This window comes from Symphalangus syndactylus, chromosome 3 (assembly GCF_028878055.3).
Source record: "Symphalangus syndactylus isolate Jambi chromosome 3, NHGRI_mSymSyn1-v2.1_pri, whole genome shotgun sequence".
In the NCBI taxonomy this organism is placed as follows: Eukaryota; Metazoa; Chordata; class Mammalia; order Primates; family Hylobatidae; genus Symphalangus; species Symphalangus syndactylus.
The window spans coordinates 92,489,410-92,515,006 of NC_072425.2; the positions used below are offsets into that span (position 1 = coordinate 92,489,410).

Sequence of the window (25,597 nt, forward strand, 5' to 3'; positions counted from 1 at the left end):
AAATTTTATGGAATACTTACATTCCATAAAATTTATATTTAATTGGCTGTCTTCTTAAACAGTCCTATAATAATGCTACAGCATATTTTATCCGTAAATAAAATAAAATGGCTCTCATTTAAGAGGTCAAAGTTAAGTAGGTCTGGATAGCATTTTCAGCTCAAAACAAGATCTATTTTCCCCAATGTTGGCATGTTTTGGGGCTCATTAGGCCACAAACTGGTAGTTTAATTTTAAAACTCAAATTTAATATCAGGTTTAATGACTTCATTTCTAAAATAAACTTTGATTAACTGCATTATAAAGTTAACAATTTTTCACTCAGGTAAAAATAATTTATATAAACACTATCATTTGATAATGAAAATGCCAGCACTAGCCTTTTCTTTCAGAGCAAGCTGGTGATATTTAAGGCATTTGTATGATTAGAAGCAATATACGGTGCTCAGTAGAGATCTGATAAACATCTACGCTAACAAAATAAAATGTGGGTGAATGGAAAAAATACTTTTGTTATAGGGAATTAATACAAGTATATTAAAGACTAAGTAAGTATAATATTAGGATAATCTAATAAAAAGTACATTTTACACAAAATAACTAAAATCCATAAATGTTAAACTGTAGAATGAATACAAAATTATGGCATTTGTTTTTGTTTACAAAGCCATCCAGGTCCTTTGATAACACCCTAACTGAAACCCAGTATCTTAAAAACACATCAGGGAGATCTTCATGTTTTGTCATCATACACATAAAACCCATGACATCCCTATTATATATGATGCTAAGTGTATGATTGTATTAATAAACACATAGAACAGACATTTGGGATGCCTCCCAACTTTAACCATCAAGGACAATGTCAAATAAGACAAACATACTTTAATATAAGAAACCATTCTACAAAATTAAAAGTATTATAAACCGATGTCTCAAACTGCCAAGGTAGAAAACTGCTGGTTTGACAATATTCCCTTAAGACATACTGTACCATAAAACTCCCAAATTTTAATCAGTCTATTTATAGATTATTATCCTCTGTTAATGCCAATTCATAAGTGTAGTTCTGAAGAACTATGATAACTGAAATTCTGAAAGGAAACTAAAATTTTAGAATGAAACTTTAAACCAGTAACTGGTTTTAAATATGAATCTTAAAGTGTTATTTTTCTGGTTCCCATTAGTGATAGTTGGAGTCTAAGCAAAATGCACACTTCTGATTTGGTCTGAGGATGTTTAAGAGTTCTTAAAATTGTTGATGAAAACTTGAAACACATGTAGGTAAAGTAACTCAGAGATCTAGAAATAAAAAAATTGGAATAAACACATGAATACAACCACCTCACAACGGGAAATGTTTTGAGCACGGATAGTTTTTTCTGACATGCACAAAAAATTTGCCATCTCACACAAATATTCCACCAAAATCAACCGACAACGACAAAAGCAAGTTTGTACTCACTCAATTAGAAGAAAACTTTGAAGAGGAAAAGAATTAGAGGTAGATGTTAAGAATGAAAACCTCTCTCAAATGCAGTTCTAAATCTTTTATTTTACAGACCCTAAAGCCACCCCAAAAGTGATAAGCAAGCTTCCGAAAAAGATGTCTGAAGAATACAAATCCTCCACCGTATCCTGTCCGTTGCATCCACTCCCACCTGCTACCACTTCTATCCACTTTACCGATATGGTCACGATGAACGCTACAAAATTGCTGCCAAATAAGTAAATAAGAGCGCAACACAAAGCCAGTGGGTGGGGACCAAAAAGTACCTTTAGAGGCACTCAGCCCCTTCGTAAAAGTCAGCATATGTTTAGCTCTTTAAAACACCTCGCCCTACCAAACTCTACGAAGAACGAGAATTAAGACCGTCCTCTAACCTAACCCATGCGGATATTAAAAGTGGAAGGAGATTTCAAGACAGGTTTATACTAACTAATCCATTAGCCCAAGGCAGATCAGAGCTGTCAACAAATCAGGGCCAAATCAGAGAGAACAAAGTTGCAAATGTGAGAGGGTGTGTATGCACTGGTGCGGGGGAAGAGGATGGGTGGGAGGACAATTTTTAAAATGCAATCATTGAAAACGGGAGAATCCAAGTCCTCTGTCTCCCAACCGGCCTCCAAACCTCGATTCCACGGGCAGTGCCGGGAATGGACCTAATCCCAGGATCGCAGGGATTTGGGGGCGGGGTGGGGCTGCCTCCTGCACCCGCGTGCCTGAGCGCCGAGCCCCCGCGATGAGGACGCGCTCGGGACACTCACGTTTTCTGCACCGGCTTCCGCCGCTTGCGACTGGCGTAGGTGATGTTGGCGCTGCTGCTGTTCATGGTGCCCAGCCGACGGCGGCGGCTACTCCCCGGGCACTGGCGGCCGGGTCCCCGGAACCCGGTGTAGGCTGGGACGACTGCGGCGGCCGGCGCCGGGTTCCGCGAAGCCGCGCCCGCTCCACCTGCGTCCTCTCCGGACAGTGGCGTGGGCGCCGCGCCTCGGCGCCTCGGCTCCCGCAGGCTTCCGCAGCCCGCGCCAGTACAGGTGAGCTGCCTGGGCCTGGCGCACTGAGGGGGGGCGAGGGGCGGAGACCCGTGAGCAAGGCGGCGCAGGTGCCGTCTACACCGGCGGAGGCGGCGCGGCAATGCCCGCAGGTGAGGCGGCCTGGGCGGAGGAGGAGCCTGGGCCGTCTATTTAGAATCCTGGCCTGGGTCGCGCACGGTGGCGCCGCGCCCCGTGACCGTCGCCGCGGCCCCTTGGGTGAGGGAGGCGCGGCCGCGCTGCTCCCGGGACTTCCCAAATCCTGGGTGCTTCCCGCCTGCGGAGCTCGGGCGCCGGCCACCGGTCCCGGCTGCTCCCAGCTTCCGTTCGGCTACACGGCTGCCCCTGGTCTGAGCTGGCCGTCCGAGGCACGCTCTCGGAACAGAGCGTCTAGGGGACTCCCCAGCCACTGCCTCCCGCCGCCGCGCGCACCGGCTGAATAGCAGGAGCACCCCCGACCCCTCACCGGCCCCGCCCCGCCCAGATCCCGCGTAGCCCCGCCCCGTCCTGCTTGCCCCCGCCCATCTGGATTCCATTCCATCTTCCTTGAGGGCCCCACCCTCATCCCGGCACGTGATGACGTAGGACGTAAGGACGCCCCCCGCCGGTAGCCATCTTCGTGCATAGGCAAACTCATTGTAGCTAGACTGTACAAAGTATATCAAGATATGCCAAATATTGAGCTTAACTTCACCTGTTTGAGAGACGGTGGGTCAGCTAACTTGTGGCTAAGGATTACAATTAACTGGTAGACAACCAATGGGACTGTATATTTTCCTAGTTGGGGAGACTTAAGAAGGCCAGATTTGAGTTGAGACTTGAAGGCTAGGAATTTCCTTGACCTTTTTGAGGGGGGTAGGGGAAGTCTTTACAATAGACAGGAAAATAGATAATAAGGGGACTATTATGTGTTGTGTCATGGAGGACCATGTGGAAAAATATTGGGAGTAATTAGCAATATTGAATGCTGTTGAGAAATTCAAATTAGATGAGAACTGAAAATGTCATTCTTGTCTTCTCAATGTGTAGTCATTGATGACTTTCGTGAATGCAGTGTTGGTGGGGTAACGGGCCTGCAAATAACATTGAAATGGGTACAGGATTGAGTTGAAGATGACGAAATGGCATCCTCAAGCAGACAATTCTTCTTCCAAGTTTAACTGTGGATGAGAAACATATCAGATGGTATGTAGGGGGAGTGAAGGGCTAAATGAAGGTTTTCTAGTTTTGGTTTAGTTCTTTAATGGGCGATACTGAGCAGCTTAGAGGGGGTAGAGATAAACTATGTAGGGAACCTGAGGGAACAGTGAAGGAATGATAGATACTAAGATAGTGAAAGCAGGAGGGAATGAGTGCCAAAGCATAAATGGGAGATTAGGACTAATAGATTAGATACTAACAGAAACAGCACTTACAGTGCTTTGCTATTCAGAGTACTCCACAGCTTCTTATGAGAGTTACAAGAAATGCAGACTCTTTGGGTGTCCTTATTAAACCAGAACCCGAAGTTCACAAGAACTCCCAGGTGATTCAAATGCACACAAAGTTGGAGGAGCAGTTCTCTACCATAGCTGGAGGAAAGAAGGACGGTGGGTGAGATATAGTAGGCTACTAAATTTTGGATCAGAAAGATGAAGGAGATGTAATAAAGAGGGTATTCTAGTATGAGCTACAAAAGAACAACTGTGTTTTGTGGTCGATGATCTTTGTTTTAATTTTAGAAGAGCATAAAGTAAAAGTGATCTGGGAAGTGACAACAAGGAAGTAGATGGACATCCACCCTATATCCTGGGTGTGTGATAAGAGAAAATAATTAGGCAGTATTGGGGAGAACTTATAGGAAAGTGATAGCCTCAGTAAGCCAGCTTTCAGTTTAAGGAAAAAGATGGAGCAAATTCCCAAAGAAGACAGTGTACACTGGGAAAGTTTGATGTTTATGAATTAGCAGTTGCAGAGGCAGAATCAACCATCTCCATTTTCCCTTCTCTTAAATTTCTTCATTTATCTGTGCTTACTCATAGCCATTCTATCTAAAACGTGTAAGTGTAAAAGAGTAATTTCCTCCTAGCTAGGAACTTTAAGGGTGAAAAATTTATATAAAAACAATTTATTGATTCTGTAGCTTATAACTCCTCTTCATAAAAGAGATATACTAAATGCAATGAACCAATCTTAATTTAGTGATTTAAAAAAATCCTTCCCTTTTTAAGGTTGTTGGCTATTTGGTACAGTCATTGTCTACCTTATTTTGACTTTCATACCCTTTTTTTTTATGTTTAACTTTAGGATTATTTTCATTATCCAGAAGTCATATGCTGTATTATGTTACATAGTCTTAGTTAACTAATAGATCTTTGCATAATTAAGATGAAAATTGAATATCAACAAAATTCCCAGAATTCATTTTATTTTAATAGTGACATGAACTTACCTTAACAGTTTTGCTAGCGTGTGAATACAGTATACTGTAGTGCCATTTTTAAAAAATGAGCTGCCATTATCTAGAAACTTCCTGTATGGGCACTGTGGAAGATGGTTCTCAAAGTATGGTTTGTGGCCATCTGCTAAGATTTAAAAACTTTTTTGTTAGCAGTTTTTTTTTTTTTTTGTAGTTACATAATTTTTTTCTCATAACAATTTGGCTATAAGAGTCAGTGAACATTTGATTACCTTATGCAAAGAACATCCTTTTAATCAACTGGGTTGAGCTTACTTTCTGAGGTTTCAGATGCAGCTATATGTGTATGGGTTTCTTTCTCCTGCGAAATAGTATGAGAAAAATGTTTTAGGAATGCTATTATAAATATCAGCTGTTCTTGAATAAAAGAAAATAATGAAAATGAATGCTAAACCTATTCTATCACAGTTCATTTCACTAAGCAAGATTTTAGCCCCTATAATATACCAGACACTGTGGGTTACAGTAGTGATATCAGACATGTTCTTTCCTCTTAGAGCTTACATTCTAATGAGAGAGACAAGAATTAACCAGATAGTTACACAAATGAATGTATAATTACAACTGGGACAAGTACTGTGAAATGAATACTCTGAGAATGTATAATAGGTGGATTTGACTTGGTAAGGGGAGGTTACCCTGAGGGAGCTTCAGCTGAGTTTTGAGGCATAGGTAGGCATTTTATAGGTGACCTGGGGAGGAAGGGGTATTTCATGCAGACTGAACATGTGTCACTTTTTAATCTCCTCTTCAATTCTGCAGCTCCTTATTTCAGGCCCTCAAAATTGTCTTTTACAGTTTACAACAGACATTGTAGCTATATGAAGTATTTTACAGAGGGTAGTCCATGCTTCCTAAACTGTGTACTGAGGCACCCCAGGAGCACCACAACAAACTCACAGGGGCACTATCATGGGATATTTTAAATTTTCAAGGCCAACACAGTGACATCAGTTGGACACCACGCAAACCACTATCTTGAGGTAGTTCAGAACTTCTACACATTAAATTGTACTTCATTCCTTTTGACATCGTATCTTTGTGAGGCTGTGTTTTTGTAAATTGCTGTAATAAAACACAAGGACTATGGGAAAATTACTGTAGAACAGGAATGAGGGTAGCGGTTTCCAAGTTTATTCCAAAGTTTGAGAAGTTATGAAGTGCCCAATGTGCACATCCCATTAAGAATAAAAAATGTTAATGTATATTATTTTTTAAATAGCTACTAAGTTGTTAGGATAGACAAACATAAGTTTGGATTTAACTGTTTAATAAATGGAACTGTTAGGTGTTTCTTTTAGCTTGCAACACCATGAAAAAATTACTGAGACACTAGGAATGCTGTGAACTGAGAAAGTTTGGGACCTTTGGCATAACTAAATCCTTCATTTAACAGGTGAGAAACTTCAGGCCCAGAGAGATCAAGTGCCCTGCTAATCATAGCCTAGAATCTGGGTCTTGTGATTTCTGCTCCAGTCTAAAATGTATAACTTACCTCACTTTGAACTGTTCTGATTCATTTATTAAAAATAATCAGTTTACACATTGCTTGCTTTTACTCCTAACACTGAAGAACAGACATAGACATCTAAGGGCTGTTTCTAAATGCTTAATGTCTTCTTTACTTGCTTGGATACAACGGTGTCATAGAAGCCACAGAGAAGTAATTAATAGATAATGCTAATCTTAATTCTGACAAAGAAACTACAAGATAGGAATAATTTGTTATTAGTCAAAATTATTTTTATTCACTTATGGATAATGCTTTGTTGTAAGAAACATTTAGGTTTTTAACACATGAAAGTACGTTATTAAAATATTAACATGCAGTAAGTTTGGATTTCGATTTTTTTTCTTTCCGGACTTTTAATTCTCACGAATTTGAAATTTGATTATTTGGAAAGTTATAAAAAAGCTTTGTGTTTCACATGCTAAGATTCATGTCTAATTTATTAAACATTTTATTAAAATATATGTGTATAAATATTTTTACTAAAATCCATTTAACTTTGGAGATAAATATATTTGGAATCTACATAACAATACATACTTTCTGCATTTTAAATCATGATATAGAAGAAACTGAAATTAAGATAAAATACATTTATTTAACAAAGAAAATTATTAACTTGATAAGAACAGCTTAAGGAAAGGTAATGCTGACCTAAAATATATAATTTAGATTTGCTAAACTTTAAAAGGCTATCATTCTTATTCATATTAAGAAACAAAATGTGTTCTTTACTGAAAATATTTAACAAATTTAATTAATGTGTGGACAGTGGTTCTCAACATTTGTTGCATATTGTAGTCACTTGAGAACTGTAAAAATTACTGATCCTTGGCTCCACTACAGAAATTTTTACTTAATTTATCTATGTTGTGTCCTGGAATCGGGATTTTACAGGTGATAGAGGTATTGTGGTTATGTAAGAGAAGATCCTTATTCTCAGGAAATGCATGCTGCAACATTCATATATATATATATATATACACACACACACATACACACACACATATATACATATATACATATATATACACACACATACACATATACATATACACAATTATGAAAGGTATACAAACATTTGTGATATTCTTTCAACTTTGCCATATGTTGAAAAATTGCACAATTAAAAACAAAAAATAAGTGCAAAAATAAATAGCCATGTACTTTCAAGTTAAAAAATTGAGAGCCAAAATATCTGAAGCCTGATAATTGTTTCCATGAGAGGCCAGGACAGAGACATACTAGGCACCCAGCTTTTACGTAAGATAAAGCTTTAGACCTTGCTCTAAATCTCGATATTACAGGAAACAGATGGAAGATAAATTTAAAAAGATTCAAAGTTTCTGCACTTCTCCAGTTTGAAAACAAAGAATCCCAAATCTCCATTGTATGGCCTCCGTGGGCTGAAGAATATGTGTAGTTAGTTGTGCATTGCAAGAATTTAGCTGGTTTATACTAACCACAAATTATTCATTTTGCTGTATTCACCAGTTATTTATACTAAAATGCTAATAGTTTCTAATAACTTACAAAGACCTTTTTGCTTGTTCTTATGCATTTGAAATTTCTCCTTTATCTACTTTCCTGTATATAATCACTGATCTAAGACTTTATAATGTACCAGTAGACAGGATTTATGTCTATAAGACTTACATGCTAAAGTAATAGTTTTTTTAAAAAAAGTCTGGAACAAATGTTAACTTGTACTGCAAGTTAAAGCTTTTCACTTTAATGCTATGCAAAACAGCTGCATAAGTAATATTCTTAGGACCCTCCTCACTCAGACCCCATACCAAGCATCAGAAATACCTGCCATTACCTGATTGGTAAGTTGATGAAGGAGATCTGGTTACCTAATTAATCAAGGGGATATAGCTGAGGGTGGAGTGTCCTGTAAAACAGAATGTTCTCCACCCTTCCCTCCTAAAGCAAGCTGTAGGAATTTTCCTTGTAAAACTTTAAACTTTAGTTGAGTGGCCTTCCTGCCTGAATGTAGATGGAGCTCCCATCTGTCTTCATAGAGGCGAGGGCTTCTGATGAAAAGGAGTAGGAAGGATTCAATTTATTCCCAGATCTCGGAGAAATCTCTTACATTCTTTTAATCCTTGCGTTAGGTTGAATTCATTCTGGTTATCTGAGTCTTTAAATAAATTACATAAAGCAGGCCAGGCACGGTGGCTCACGCTTGTAATCCCAGCACTTTGGGAGGCCGAGGTGGGCGGATCACGAGGTCAGGAGATCGAGACCACGGTGAAACCCCGTCTCTACTGAAAATACAAAAAAAAATTGGCCGGGCATGGTGGCGGACGCCTGTAGTCCCAGCTACTCAGAGAGGCTGAGGCAGGAGAATGGCGTGAACTCGGGAGGCGGAGCTTGCAGTGAGCCGAGATTGTGCCACTGCACTCCAGCCTGGGCGACAGAGCGAAACTCCGTCTCAAAAAAAAAAAAAAATTACATAAAGCAAATATGTTTCAGAGAAAAGCATGTGAATCGAATAATTATTTTGGGATACATTGGTATTTAAAGAAATACCAAGTAGATTATAATGTAAACAATCCCTATCTAAACTCTTCAGAAACCAGGGTTTTCAAATATTCATTACATATTTGTGTTGTATTTTTCCATATTATTTACTTATTTAAACACATTTTGTGAGTGGTCATATTTATGCCAACTTTTTGTATAATTCTTTGAAACAAATCTCCCCTATAAAAGAAAGTCGACATACACCTATATTAGTAAAAACACCAATCTGTATCCTGTTAGAGTGCTTTGATTGTATATGTAAAGTAAATGAATGATATAAAATGCAAACTTTGATTTTTTTTATTTACCCTTGAACAGTTCAGACAAATGTTAATTTCAGTAAGAACTGCATTAACAAGATGATGAGAAAAATGGAGGTCAGTATAGGGTAATTCAATCCCCCAGACCATTTTGTTTTAATTAGTATTTGCCTATTTTAGGATATAAAAAAGGTTGACATTCTGATAGAATTTTCTCAAATATTTATAAACATGCCCTACATGAAATACTAATAAAAGAAATAGCCTCACATACAGCAGTTTATACTTAAAAAGTTTGTTCATACTGAAGGTATTAGCCAATTATGAAGTAGGTCGTGGTTTTTAGGCACACAAACAGTCCTTCTAAAAGAAATGTCATTATCAGTCAACCTAAAGATGATATTTTTTTCAATAATAATAAGAAATAGTACTTAATAGCTGTAACTTAATAGCCTTTTTCTTACCTTTTAGTATCTGCTCAACAAGATGAGGAAAATCCATCAGTACACAAAGTGAAATATACTTCTCAAAACTGAGCACTTTATGTCATTACATCTTTAGGGTCAAGTCTCTAAGCGGCAATTTGTTTTATTTGGAAACTATACTGCTCAGTAGATGACTAGGATAATAATGGTTAATTTGGTAATAAACAATAGCATTGATTTAAGTCAGTAATTTCTGAGTTCTATATTACTATATGTTATGCTCAGAAAAAAACAGATGGTAAATATCTGTCACCATGAAATTAATACTTAATTTTTCATATTTTCTACACATCCTTTTAATTAAGTAAAAAATAAGAAAACAAAAACAGAAAAGGAGTGTCAAACGTTATAATTTTCCAATTAGCTCTTACTAGAGTCATGTACACCTCATTATTTTACTTAAAGAATAATGAAAAGCACTGTCTTTGACATTGAAATATATGTCCAACATAAGTCTGTTTAAAAAGCAAGTACACACACACGAGCATGTATATATTAAATAATATATATAATTACATATATATAAAATCATTATAAAGGTGCCTTCAACTTCTGTAGTTTATAACTTACGGTCTTTGGTCATTTCTTTTTGTTTGTTTGTTTTTTGTTTTGTTTTGTTTTTTGAGATGGAGTCTCAGTCTGTCACTAGGGCTGGAGTGCAGTGGTGCGATCTCGGTTCACTGCAACCTCCACCTTCCGGGTTCAAGCGATTCTCCAGCCTCAGCCTTCCGTGTAGCTGGGACTACAGGTGCATGCCACCACTCAGCTAGTTTTTATAATTTTAGTAGAGATGGAGTTTCACCATATTGGTCAAGCTGGTCTCGAACTCCTGACCTCAGGTGATCCACCTGCCTCGGCCCCGTAAAGTGCAGGGATTACAGGCATGAGCCACCACGCCCGGCCTGGTCATTTCTTATAAGATACTAAATATGTGGGATAACTGAGATAGGGATGTATTTTTTAAGTTCTACTCTCTAGCCCACTTACCAAATAATACTGCTGACTTTAATGTGAAAGATCCTTCAACAAAAAAGAATATACTATCACAATTTTTAATTATTTTTCTTTCTAATCTGAATGAATTTAGAAGTTAAATTGAACTTATTTAGTTTCCTATGTAAAAAGCAAAGGAAAAAGCCTTACTGTGTGATCTCTCTCTCTAATATACTCGTCAACATTTATATGTGTGTATATTATATATAGAGGTGTGTGTGTGTGTGTGTGTGTACACAGAGAGTACATAATGACTTTCAGGAGTGAAAACAGTTTTTTACAAAAGATGGATTCCAATGACAAAAATGTTCAGAAAAATCTCAGGATCAATTGTTTTCTCTAGTAAGCACCCCAAACTTCTCCTGAGGCTAATCACAGCCTTCACTGCTTTGTATGCTGAATACAATAGTTCCTTTTGATTTAAAAATGTGCCACCTCTTATAAAGTTAACATTCTGTATCTAATTAATATGCGGAGATAAATAATCTGTGATACTGATGTAATCTAACCTACACAAGACTCAGATAACGTCTTTATTTGATCCTTAACAACCACATACATTGTTTCTTTATTATATTCTTTTCTTTTTTTTTTCTTTTAAGAGACAGAGTCTCGCTCCGTCACCCAGGCTGGAGTGCAGTGGCGGGATCTCAGCTCCCTGCAAGCTCCGCCTCCCGGTTCACGCCATTCTCCTGCCTCAGCCTCTCCGAGTAGCTGGGACTACAGGCGCCCGCCACCAATATGCTCTTAGCACAAGACTACTAGATCCACTTGATCTAACAACTTTTGGACAATAATTATCTCCTTGTTTAAACAGCACAATCAAGTCTCTTCTAACTACAATAATGATATGTACCTTTATTTATATGAATTTAATCACCTCTTTAATTTTAACATAGTATTGTTGCTTAAGTCTAATCAGAAGTGTTAGGTAGTAATTTCTATTTTTCTCTTAAGGTATATGTTAGGAATTTTTGTACTTAGGTCACTGTATGTGCATTTTAAAATATGTTCCCCAAATTACTTTAAAGTGCATTTGAAATGAAAGTGATGATTTAATTGAATATGAATATTACTGAGGCATTATATTTTTTCATTTTGTCCAAATATTTGCATAGTTCATATTTTTAATTTTAAAGTACAAATCTAGGAATATTTGCTTCAAAAAGCTTTCATTCTACTTTTCTTTTATGTGTAATTAGAATTCAAGAGGATTTAACATCCAAAATATTTCCTTTTTTAATGTTTTTCTGTATGTGGTCAGCAGAAAACAAAATAAAGATAAGGTGCAAATATTGCCATATTAGTAGGTTTTACACCAAAGAAGAAAAAACCACTAATGCAGTCTCTAATAATGTCCTTTCCCCCATTTTAATAAGAAGGTTTGTGTTGTTCTGACATTAAAAGGATTAAGCAGCAAGCCTGCTGAGAAAAATACTCAAAGGTATTAAACCCTAGCAGTGTTGGTTTAACTGTAATTACTGTAAAATAAGATTAAGTCTGAGTTTGGAAGAAGAACTAGGTTTGACATAAGACTAAAAGGTAACAGTGTTCACAGATGCCTGAATTAATGCTTCAGTGAAAAATATAATTAGCACAAGATTTGAAAATATGTCTCCTTTGGCAAATGTCTTCAGAGAGTAATCAGTGCTGTAGACTGATGTAGTGGAAAGAGCACTGGGCAAGTGGCCAAAATCTTTGAATTCAAGTTTGTTGCTCTAGCACTCACAAGTTCTGTGACCTTGGATAAGAAATTTCTGAAACCTTTGAATCTCAGTCTGGTGGATATGGCCAACTGGCAACCATTTGCACTTTTCCATACTGTGTATTTCTATACTACAGCAGCTGGAAAGCTAAAAACTAAATTTTCCTAGATTCCTGTGCCATTAAACTTCCAAATGTAAATAAGTTTCATCCAATTAGGTGCACTTGTTGAGATTTGGAAGCAAAAGTCAAGTGGAGGTCATCTTCCTGCTGCTTCCATCATTTTCTGCTAATAAGTGAGATTGTGGAAACATGATTTTTCTGTGATGGGTTCCAGCATCCAAGTTCTAGGGTTTGAGAGGCTGTAGGGGTGTGAGTAGTAGTGGTTCCCTGATCTCTTAATTGAGGCTACAGTGGTGTGTTTTTGAAGTCAATAAATTTTATAGTGACTTCTGAAGTCCCCACTTTCCTGATTGAAGCAAAGGTCATCTTTCTCTAATAAGTCAGTTCTACAGTGTTCTGGAAACATTTCTGAATTCCCAGCCTAGAGCCTCTCTCTCTAGCCTTTCCAAAGATTTAGTAAGCATTTTATTCCCTGTTTTAAATCCCTATTTACTTGAAATACTTGAAACTTACTCTGTTTCCTGTACTAAAACCTAACTGACACACATGTGCAAGTTTCATTCATACCTTACAAAGTCTTTGAGAGGATTAAACCATATTAAGCATATTTAACATTGCTTCCTCTTTTGAAAGATAAGTATTCATGATATGAAAAGCAACTGTCAAAATTGTCTCGTGGCATTCTCTTGTCATTAATTTTGCTCAGCTAATAAAGTCTAAACACAGTTTGTGAAGTATTGGTTCTCCTGAGCAAATAATGCAGAAGAAACAATTGCATATTCAATTGGTATCTAAATTTTATAAATCTCCAGTTCTAAGAATGTCTGTGAGTTTGTATACCTTTCCTATAAATGAATAGTTTTCACTTCAATTTACATTTTGCTAGTATTTTTACTTTTTTGGAAGTGGTCATAATTAGAAGCACTATGGCTAATTCTGTAAGTGGAAGTGGACTGACATAACACCATGTCTGGCAAGATTTTGAGCAGATTTGGAAAAATGTTGCTCTGTGCTTTGATCTTATACTTTCTAAAGGAATAAAATAATTCTCCTCCCCTTTTTCAATGAATTTCTTTTTAGAAATATGTGTTGTTATATTTATGGCGTCAAGAGACTTTTTCACCTTTAAACTAGCCCACATATTCAGCCACTATTAAGGCACCAATGTGCTTCATATCAGTTATTTCCTGACTTCATTTGTTGCCCTCCTGTTTCAGCCTGGCTTCTGGATCTTGTCTCCATTTCTGTCTGTGGCTTCTTCTTTGGCTTTTTGATTTGTAATCAGTCTTTTATTCTGCTTCTCCTAAAAGGGCTCATCCCACTGACATTTTTTCCCTTGAGACTTTCTTAGGAGGTGTGTGTGTGTGTATCTCCCAAGAAAGTTTCCTAAAATATATATGTGTGTATATACTTTAGTTTTCATCCCTCAGGACTTAAATTCAGTTGAACCTTGACTATGAAAACACTCTTCAGTTTTCCTCAATAGGTGAACTCAGAAAACAGGAAAATTACACTAAGTGCTCATTACTTTCCTGGGTAATTTTATATATTGGACAGAATAAACTACATCAAAATTTCCAGTGCTCTGTGCATGAAATCTTATTCATTTACTTCCACATGTATAAAATTACATCATATGATGGAATAAAGTTTTCATCTGTCATTTATTTTTATTTATTTTTAAGACAAGATCTTGCTCTGTCACCTGGGCTGAGTGCAGTGGCACAACTACAGCTCACTGTGGTCTCAACCTCATGAGCTCTGTAGCTGAGAAAACTTGGGAGTGACCAAATAATATAAAATAATATGAAAGTAATTTTTAAGATGTTTAACCTCAACAGTACAATACTGAAGCATATAAATTCAAGGTAAGTATATAAATTTAGCTCAATTCAATGCACATTGATTAAGCACTTGAGATTTCACCAGCCTATTCTTCAATTACATGAGAAATGTGGCTTATTGATTAAACGTCTTAAACAACACAAGATAAAATATAAGTGATTGTGAAGAACATATGGCACAAGCAAGTACTGCATGAGATGGATCTTGTAGAATGGGTACAATTTAAGTGGCAAGTAGGTTTTCTAATTAAACATGATAAAGTGAGAAGTATGAATCTGACATATTGAGGAAATGAAGAAAATTAGTCTGACTGAAGTGGAAGGTGTGTGTTAGGGAATGGGGAAAATGCAATAAGATAAGAAAGCAAAGTTAGATTAGTTGATGGGGTATCTTAGGATTGATACTTAAAATTGATTTGATGAACAAGGAGAAATTATGGGTTCTTGAGAAGGAAACTTATGTGTATTTAGGAAAGTTTTCAGAACAGTTTGTGGTAGTTGGGATGGGGAAATTGGAGGTAAATCTGAAAATCAGGAACTATTTCATTAAGGTTAGAATTAGTCAATAAATGATAGCTGGAGCATGTGCAACATAGTGAGACCCTATCTCTATGAAAAATAAACAAATAGCTGGGTGTGGTGGCACGTTTCTGTAGTCCCAGCTACTTAGGAGACTAAGGTGGAAGGATCACTTTATTTTGTGTTTTCTGCTGACCATATACAGAAAAACATTTAAAAAGGATTTGGGATGTCAAATCCTCTTCAATTTTAATTACACATAAAACAAAAGTAGAATGAAAGCTCTATGAAGAAAACATTCTTAGATATGTACATTAATATTAAAAATATGAACTATGCAAATAAAATATATTTTTTCTTTTTTTTCCTTTCTTTTCCCAGTGTTGTGAACTACCTATCATGGGATAACCAAAATCAAACCTGGAATCTCAGAAGAAACAAATTGTTTGAAGAAGTTGGATGTGCTTTTTAAAAATTTTTCATTCAACTGAAACTTTGTGAACTGTTTCTTGGTTGTAGTCTTCACTAAATTTTAATCTTTGGCATTCACTTCCAAAGTATCCCCCACTACGTAACATTTATTGTGTCTCTTCATCATTAAACTTTGATGAATTTACAGAGTGTCTTTTGAAATTATGTTCTTGAGAAAGGTAAGTTTCCTAAAAATCCCACCACTTCAGGAACAGAATTTTCTAAAATTGTTGTATCTACCTAACTTACCTATTTTTGTCTGGAGTCCACTTGTCCTCAAAACAAAATTAATATTGTATTCCCCTTTGGTCAAGGACACATTAAACATTTAGTGCAGCATGCACATTTTTCAGGGACGTAGAATCATAAACAGTTATTTGTATACACTTCTTATGACATAGGGTGACTTTTACAATGTGCTGTGTTAAATGTTCACCATTACATATTGTAACTGTGAAAAGATTATAGGTTAGTTTTGATAATTTGAAATATTTTTGCTACAGCCAGTAGCTCTATTAATGATGATATGAAACTCTGACGTTGTTGTTGTGATTACATTGTATTTTTTCATATCTGTTATGTGATATAGCAACCAACATATTAGTCATAATAATAATTCGGTAATGAGTTCACACAGTTATTGGATGGAGCACTGTGTCCATCCCTAGGTGTTTGTTATTGTAGTGATACTTATAAGAAGTACAGCTTGGTGTACCAACATTATCGCAAATTTCACCAGTCAGGAAAATGTGGATAAAGTGGTCCCTTTGATTCATTAGCCCTATACGAAGTATTTTGAAAAAAATATTTTAACAGATTTGTATCCTCTTTCCATATCTCATATAAACTGTAATTATTTTTAATTCCCCCAAATGAATGAAGGCCATCTTTACCATTTGATCCTTTTTAAAAAAATAAGAATTAATATTTATCGAATACAGGTCCTGTGTACTTTACATAGTTTCTTTAAATTTAGTCTTACAGCAATGCTATGTAAAAAGTACTTTTTGAAAAACTGAAATAAAATTTATGTAACATAACATTTATCACTTTAGTGTTCAGTTCAGTGGTTTTTAGTATATTCACAAGATTATGAAGCTATCGGTACTAATTCCAGAACATTTTCAACATCCCAAAAAGCAGCTCCATACTCATTAGCAGTCACTACCCATTCCTCCTTCTGCCAGCTATTAGAAAACGCTGATCTATTTTCTGCTTCTATGGATTTGCATATTCTGGAAATTTCATATAAATAGGCTCATAAAAGGCTGGATGGGGTAGCTCATGGCTGTAATCCCAGCACTTTGGGAGGCCAAGGTGGGCAGATCACTTGAGGTCAGGAATTCAAGACCAGTCTGGCCAATATGGTGAATCCCTGTCTCTACTGAAAATACAAAAATTAGCCGGGCATGGTGGTGGGCGCCTGTAATCCCAGCTACTCAGGAAGCTGAAGCAGGAGAATCGCTTGAACCTGGGAGGCAGAGGTTGCAGTGAGCAAAGATTGCACCACTGCACTCCAGCCTGGGTGACACAGGGAGACTCCATCTCAGAAAAAACGCTGGGGGCGGGGGGTTGGCTTATACAATATATGGTCTTTTTTGATTAGCTTCATTCACTTACCATATTGTTTTCAAGGTTTGTCTATGTTGTAACATGTATTAATACTTCATTTTTTATGCCTGAATATTATTTCATTGTGTAGATATACCACATTTGTCTATTCCCTTCATCAGTTGATGGGCAATTGGGTTGTTTCTATTTTTGGCTATTGTGAATAATGCTGCTATGAATATTTATATACAAGTTTTTGTGAACATGTATTTTCATTTCTCTTAAATATATATCTAGGAGTAAAATTACTGTGTTATATGATAACTATATGTTTAAATTTTTGAGGAACTGCCAAACTGTTTTCCAAGTGGCTGTACTTTTTTACATTCCCATCAGCAACATATGAAAGTCCAAATTTTTCTACATCTTTCCCAGCATTTGTTATTGTTGTTCTTTTTATTGTAGCCATCTTAGTGGGGATAAAGTGATATTTCATTGTGGTTTTGATTTCCATAATATGAGCATGTTTTCCTGTGTTTATTGGCCATTTTTTATTGTCTTTGGAGGTATGTTTATTCAAACTCTTAGCTCATTTTTAAATTTGGTTATTTTATTATTGAGTTGTAGAAGTTACTTATATGTTCTGGATACTAGACTCTTAGATATGTGATTTGCAAATATTTTCTCCCATTCTGTGGGTTTTCTTTACACTCGACAGTGTAATTCTTTATATCGCGACAGTGTTCTTTGATGCACAAAAGTTTTTAATTTTCATAAAGTCCAATTTATGTAATTTCTATAATTGCTTATGCTTTTGATCACTGCTTGTACTTTTATCATTGTTTGTCCATTTTGTCTAACTTTTTAAAATCATCGCTTGTTATTTCATCAATTTTATGTCCTATTTAAGAAACCATTGTCAAAACTGAAATCATAAACATTTGTTTCTATATTGTCTTTTAAGAGTTTTGTAGTTCTGGTTATTACATTTAGGTATTTGATCCACTTTGTGTTAATTTTTGTAAATTTTGTGAGGTAAGGGTACAACTTCATTCTTTTGCATCTGGATACCAGTTGTCCCAGCACTTTTGCTGAAAAGACTATTGTTTCTCCCATTGAATTACATTGGCACCCCTCTCCAACATTAATCATTGCCATCTTCTTCTTGAACAGACTGTCATGGGTTTTCTCATACCTCTTCCAAGTCTTTTCTTGTTTTTTTTTTTTTTCTTTTTTTAATTGTGACTTTTCTGAAATCTCATTTCTCACACAAAAAATTCTTTTACCAAGCAAGCAAGTTAGAAAATATCACCTTATTCATAGCCCCATATAATAAGTTTCCCCTCCATATATGTGTCAGCTGGTCAAACAGTTGAAGAGTTAAAGTCAAACTTCTAGAAAACAATGTCAAAAGTATACATAAAAATGTAAAAGCTATCCATATTTTGTGGAGCATTTATGTAATATTACTTAAATGATATTTATGTATACAGAAAATGGCCGTATCAAAGATATGTTATATTGAGTTTTTCTGTCTCTATAAAGATGCTCAACATCAAAGGCAGATAAAGCTTGAATACTATTCATTATACAAACACTTACTGAATATGCTGCCATATGTTCTAGGCAATGCACTACCATCACTGGTGCAAGAGAAACCTAACATAGCTCCTCTCCCCAAGGGTATCTAGGAATGGAGAAGGTTCTGTAAACAAATGATTACATCCAAGCCCTATGGTAAGGGCATAAGTGTTATAGGAGAACAGGGAGGGAAATTCACTAATTTTGCCTCAGTGAATTACTTAGAAGGTGACACTCGTTTGAAAATAGGTTATGAAAATAAAATAATTCTCCTAAGTAGACAAGAGGGACAAATGAATTTCTAGCCTACTGGATGACATATACAAGGCAGAGAAGCATGAGAGGAGAACATGATGTATTGAAGAAAGGATCAGTAGTCTGGTGTAACTAGGTGCTAGACTGTAGATGGAGAATATGCTGGCAATTGAGGACTGAGATGTAGGTTGAGGCCAAATTATAAACTGAGCTAAAGAGTATGGACTTGGTTATTGAGGCCACTGGTAATTGTAGAGGATTTTTAAGTAGTAGATGATCCTGTGCTTACCATAGTGTAAATGTTATTGCAATGACCTGCTTCCAACCATGAACTATTAAAAGAAGTACATAGTGATAAAAACTTGGACCTTAGAGACAGACAAAATCAATTCAAATTTGTTCCTCCCAACTAAGTTATTACATAATTTTAAGTAGGTTATGAACCTCAATTTCCTTATCTGTAAACCTCACAGATTTGTTGTGAGAATTAAATGGGATGCAATTTTTAAGGTAAAATATGTAGCACAATTCTTAGAAAATATTATATGCTCAGTAAAGGATAGTTGTATAAAAATGTCTTTGACAGCAGGCCGCCTTGTCTTTCCAGTGCCAAATCCAATGAATCGGCCTTCAGTCATTATTTTTGAATGACATGAGGTTAAGGGGTCAGTCCAGTAGCATTTAGAAATACAGATCTGGAGCTTAAGAGCGAGTCTGAGTGTGGTAGCTGTTGTCCATAATCAGGATATCATCTAAATATAAATGGGAAATGAAGTTCTCACAGTTGTAGAGATTGAACACATAGCAAATAATAAAAGGAAAATATTGTTCAAGAGGGAGTATTGAACAGAAAGCAACTTTTAATGGATCAGTCTTTCATGGGTTTTTTGGTGCACATACCTTTGTAAAAAATATTAAAACTATACTATTCCCAAGGAAAATATACATATATTTTGCATGTTTTATACGTAGTGTTAAGGGTTCATGGACACCATAAACTCATCCTAAGAATCTCTGATTTAAGAAATGAGAAAATAATGAATTAAAAAAACGAGGCCTTGGAAGGAGAAGGAAAAAAAGTCTGTACTGCAACATATATAAACTTAGGTTGTTTCTGTGGTGAATATTTAAGAACCTAGGATCATTGCTGGTGATGTGGAATAGGAAATCAAGGACAATAATTGTTCATAGCTTGGATGGAGATTGTTATTTATCCATATAGTTGAGTTCAAACTAAGTATCTGGCAACCTTACATCAGGCAAAGAAAATCCTCTTGCAGTGTTCACAATTTTATGGTCAAATATTTCATGGATTTCCTCCAAGTATACCAGTCAAATACTGAGAGCAGACATTAGACAAAGCGTATGGTTATTCATATTGTCTTTCAAATGCATGTTTCTCATCACCGTTGAAATGACAATTCCAAAGAATACTCAGGAAATGATTTTTTTCTAATTCTCAGAAGTTTGTAAGAAAATCCTATTTAGACATAGCATTATATATAGTGGTAGAAAAATCTTCCTGAAATGTATATATTTCTTTCTTTCTGATTTAAAAATGTTCTCTGTATTTTATAGCCTCGATGTTTTTGCTTCTTTTTAAAAGACATACAAAGAAAGGATAAAGAGCTTTAGAGTTATATTTCTATCTAGTTCCTGTTGATGAAGTAAGGTTGTTCTTATTGACTTACTGGATTCTCCTCATCTCTTTGAGCCAGAATGCTTTGGAATTAACCAGTTCAATCTATTATGGGAAGTACCAAATTACTCATCTTACTTTAACTAGTAGTAAAGTCATCATGGGGACTAAAGGTGGATCTGATATTTTTTCTACACTTTATAAACATCTAAAACTACTTAGTCTAGGGAGATTAATTGGGGGTGAGAAATAGGCTAGAGGCAGGTTTGTGTGTGTGTTCTTGTATATTTCAATAATTGTACAATCATCTATTATGAACCTACTGTGTCCTGGGAAATATGTTAGGTATTAAGAAAACAAAGATGAATTAGATACTTTCCTTTTCTACAAAAACTCAATCTAGTTGAGGAGTCAGCATATAGATAATTATAATGCACAGAGGATAAAGGGTTTATCTTCCTTGGAGTTTGGGGGATTGGCTGATGTCATGGAAATGTCAAAGAAAAAGTGACACCTGAGAGAAAATTTGAAAGATGAAATGTAAATATACCTGAAAAATATGAATGGGGAAGATAATTCAGGTAAAGGGAATAGCATGTTCAAAGGCATGATGGCATAATTCCACATGGTATGTCCTTTGAATGACAAGTATTGTTATGGTATAAGAAGTGGAAGAGAGGATAAATGGGTGCCAAGTATGCTGCCTTTCACCAACAAATTCCTGTGAGTGTGTAGGTAGCTGCTTGAAAGCCATGGTTGAACGATGAGATTTCTGAAGCTATATCCTTATTCCATGTGAAAGCTTGGCTGTGATTAATTTGTGATATCTGTCTTAAGCTTGTGGTCGAGAAAGAGCAGAAATTATTTTTTAACATCTTTATTATAGGGGATTCATTAGCAGATGAAAATGAAAAAATAGGCTGGAAGCAAACTGTAGCAAAACATTTTAGTGTCTGTGAGTTCCATAGATTTTCATTGAGTAGTTTTCAATGAGTGTTTTGTTATACAAACCATATCTGGTAAAATAACTCATAAAAATTTGGAAATGAATGGGAAAAGATCAAACCAGTAGGGAGGTTATTATAATACAAAAATGAAGGTCTGAACTAAAGGAGTACAGATAAAGAAGGAGAGAATAGGATTGATTTGACAAGTATTTTTTGGGTAAAATGAATAGTCTTTGATGCTCAACTGATGTGGAAGGTAAAGTTTTCTAGGATACCTCCCGTGTTTCCTTGTCAATGATTGGGCAGGTAATGATGCCATTAAGAGAAAGGGAATTCAGGAGTATATGTGTGTATATTGGGGAGTGAATTTGGTTTTGGACATAGTATAAATTGCTGAACCTGAAAATAAAGATATCCAGTAGGTAATTAGAAAATGATTCTAGGCCGGGTGTGGTGGCTCACGCTTGTAATCCCAGCACTTTGGGAGGCTGAGGCGGGCGGATCACGAAGTCAGGAGATCGAGACCATGGTGAAACCCCGTCTCTACTAAAAATACAAAAAAATTAGCCAGGTGTGGTGGCGGGCGCCTGTAGTACCAGCTACTTGGAGAGGCTGAGGCAGGAGAATGGCGTGAACCCGGGAGGCAGAGCTTGCAGTGAGCCGAGATCGCGCCACTGCACTCCAGCCTGGGTGACAGAGCGAGACTCCGTCTCAAAAAAAAGAAAAAAAAAAAAGAAAATGATTCTAAAGGCTAAGGAGAGAAAGAGAAGCCAGAGATCTACTTGGAGTGATCAACATATCACTGGTAATTAATTGTAATTTGCACAGCAGATGTACTAAAGAGGCCAACCGGTCATCCAGACAAGAATTTATCTCACGAGAGTCAACTGTGCACATCTCTTCCCAACATTGTGATTGGTTATGTCATGTTGATAACTTGAAATTGGACATAGTATGTACATTTACACCCCAGAAGTCTCAGGTACTGCAAACTAAACCTTGCCCTCTCTCATTCCCCAGTGCTGTTAATATGGAAACTGGTTTAATATGGAAAACAGGTGAACATGGAGCTGCTTTGTTTGACTCAGGGATGAGAGATACCCAGGTCCTGATTACTTGTCTTTAACTTTCCTTAGGGAGTACTAATTTGGGAGTCCTTGTTCTAAACAATTAAAGTGAAGTAACTGTCCTGTTTTTCTCTTTTACCCTTGTGAACGAGGAAGCTCAGGGTTAAAGTCTATGTCTTTTCTTACATATTTCTGTGTTGTAGGATCTTTTAATAAAGATTTTCTCCTTTTACTTTTGTATGTCATTAGCCCATCTGTGCTTACAGTGCAAACTGCCTCAAATCTATTAAGTTTATTGCATGTACATTAATCACTCAGCTTCTCAATTGGATGAAAATAGACTCTCCGTTACCATTTCCCCAACAATTTAAGGCTGTCCCAGTCCTCTGCTGCAGCTTCCCATTAAGTACATGCTCAGCAGGAGCTAGGGAATGATGTAGGGCAAACAGACCTCTCTACATCTTTAATAGTCACAGGTGGATTCTGGCATCAGAAATGAAAATATAATGGATATAATAAATGAAATAGATGATAATAAATAATAGATCAAATAAGTGAGAATATAACAATTAAAATACAAAATTATTTGTGGATTCTGAATTTGTAGAGGAATAAATTTATGGATTCTGAATTTGTGGAATAAAATGAATATCTAAGGAATTGTGTGCCTTTTTAAAAAATATGAGAAAAACATTTGCACACACCAGTTTACACCCAAAACCAACAGATGACACATATAATCCGAAGCTAATGAAACTGATGACAGATACATCTATTTAAGACTACAGATTGTGACTCCCAGACAGCTGGAGAATGCTTTACTGGAACAGTTGCTAAATACAGTAGCTGTATTTAGCATATTATATTTCCCATATTGACATTACAACGAGTGGCAAAACTGTGTACACTGTGAAGCATGAGCTAAGAAAACTAACCATGGTAATTTCCCAAAGCTAGATTTGTAAAGGACATGTAAGTGATGTTTGATAAAATACATATCAATCTGCAAAGTCAATTGTGTGACAACAAACTTTGGAACTTTCCAATTCTCTTTAACTTGATCTATAAATTTGCAACAGGCACTGATCTGTAAAGTGAAAAAAATGAATATAAAATGTTAATCTCTTCAGCCTTAAGAAATATTCAACTCTACAATTTTTTGTTAAAAACAAAACATTTGCTAGACACCACATTAAGGTTCAAGGTTTATAAGGGAAGCAATATATCAGATAATATGTATACCTTCCATGAGAAGAATAAGAAAAAAGCAAGAATGCCACAATTTAATTTAGCATTATTCTTCATTCTATAACTATTGTGATGCTCTTAGAACATATCTAAAGACCAGTGGTCTCTCTCTTACCTTTAATTCTCCTCTCTAAATGCTATGGTTATTCAAGCCTTTGTTAAAGCATAGGTGGTAAATTCTGCCTATTTTAGAAAGTAGTAGACTGGTCTAGGTGTGCTTGAGGCGCCATTTATTATTCCCTTGCTTTCTGCTTCTGGGATATGGCAAACACTAAAATATTGTTAACCAATCAAAATCCAAGGATTAAAATTCATGACCCTCAAGTATCCCAAATTAGATTTATCATGATTCTTGATTCATCATACATTTCATCATTGGTTCATGAGACTCACTGGAAGTTCTTCCTCAGGTGAAACCCTACAGTCCCCAGCAACTTAGGGAGGCTGGTCACCCTAAGTCATATCCTCAAATCCTTCATTTAAAAAAATTTAACCTTAGAGGCCAGGTGTGGTGGCTCACGCCTGTAATCCCAGCACTTTGAGAGGTCAAGGTTGGGGATCACCTGACATTGGGAGTTCGAGACCAGCCTGACCAACGTGGAGAAACCCCATCTCTGCTAAAAATACATTAGCCAGGCTTGGTGGCGTATGCCTGTAATTTCAGCTACTCAGGAGGCTGACTCAGAACACTCGCTTGAACCCAGGAGGCGGAGGTTGCGGTGAGCCCAGATCACGGCATTGCACTCCAGCCTGGGCAACAAGAGCAAAACTCTGTCACACACACACACACACACACACACACACAAAATAACAACAACAACAAAAAAACAAAACAAACAAAAAGAAAAAGAAAAAAAATTTAAGCTTAGAGTCTATAGCTACCATTTCATTCCTAATACTACTGGGTTCTCAATACATGTCACATTCTCTTCTTTTCTTTGTCTTTTTTATTTCCTTATTTTGGAGAACAGGATCTTGCTATATTGTCCAGGCAAGTCTCAAACTCCTGGGCTCCAGCTATCTTCCTACCTCTCCCTCCCTAAGAGCTAGGATTACAGGCATGAGCCACCACACCTGGCGCATGTCACATTCTCTTCTAACACTTCAGTACATACTATTGTTAACCCCACTTTACTAAATAAAGAAACTGAGCACTGAGATTCTAAGTAACTGGCCACAGGTTTCACAGTTAGGGTAGATTCCAGAATCCACATTTTAAAGCACTTTGAGCTGGGGCCTGGAAACAAATTAAATAAAACATCAGTGTATTCATTAATGTGTCTGCTTGTTTTCACTGGCAAAACAAACATGTATGTTGCAGCTGGCATTGTTGGATTGAAATAGAATAGTATATTTCTAATGTTAACAGAGTTTTAGTGTAGCTATCATTTTAAATGATATGGCCATGTTTAAACTGTCATTATTTGAATAATGTAGCCCATTGCAAAATTGTAATAAATAGTATGTTTTTTTCAGCTACCTTATATAGCAAAGAAGTAGAAGCTTATTGGAAACACATATTCTAGCCTTTAAGATTAATCGTTATTATTTTAGGATTGGGGCTTTAGAAGAAAGCATAATACTTTCATGATATTAGGACTAGTTCTAATTTTATAGCTTGAATCTCATTTGCCTTCGCCCTGTTAAAGATCATTATCTTTTTTTCTTTAAATGTGCTTACACCTATGTTGAGACCATTTGTGATCCTGTACTTCTTCCTGTGATGGTTTATTTAATGCCCATCTGTTTCAGTAAACTGTAAGCTCCTCAGGGAAAGGATCCTATTTGTTGTGCTCAGCATTTTATTATCAGTGCCTGACACAGAGTCTGGTATATAGTGGGCACCCAATAAATATTTGTTGAATAAAATAATGCCTG

General features: G+C 36.3%; 1 protein-coding gene and 1 long non-coding RNA gene across 4 annotated transcripts in view; one reads left to right on the forward strand and one right to left on the reverse strand.

Annotated features, from left to right (window-relative positions):
• Positions 1-2,992, reverse strand: part of AHR (aryl hydrocarbon receptor) — a 47,603-nt gene extending 44,611 nt beyond the window's left edge. The window contains exon 1 of the mRNA XM_055272518.2: positions 2,269-2,992. Coding sequence (XP_055128493.1) covers positions 2,269-2,333 — 65 coding nt within the window. The 5' untranslated portion in view covers positions 2,334-2,992. The remainder of the gene's footprint in view (positions 1-2,268) is intronic.
• Positions 2,993-3,128: 136 nt separating this feature from the next.
• LOC129479429 (uncharacterized) lies at positions 3,129-17,092 on the forward strand. 3 transcript variants are annotated; one of them, XR_008656675.2, is made up of 3 exons: positions 3,129-3,243; positions 3,565-3,720; positions 15,342-17,092. It is a non-coding gene; the product is annotated as an uncharacterized lncRNA (long non-coding RNA). The 3 variants fall into 3 exon arrangements; XR_010120261.1 differs by lacking the exon at positions 15,342-17,092 and adding an exon at positions 11,373-13,663; XR_010120262.1 differs by lacking the exon at positions 15,342-17,092 and adding an exon at positions 6,282-6,382.
• The last annotated feature ends 8,505 nt before the right edge of the window (positions 17,093-25,597 follow it).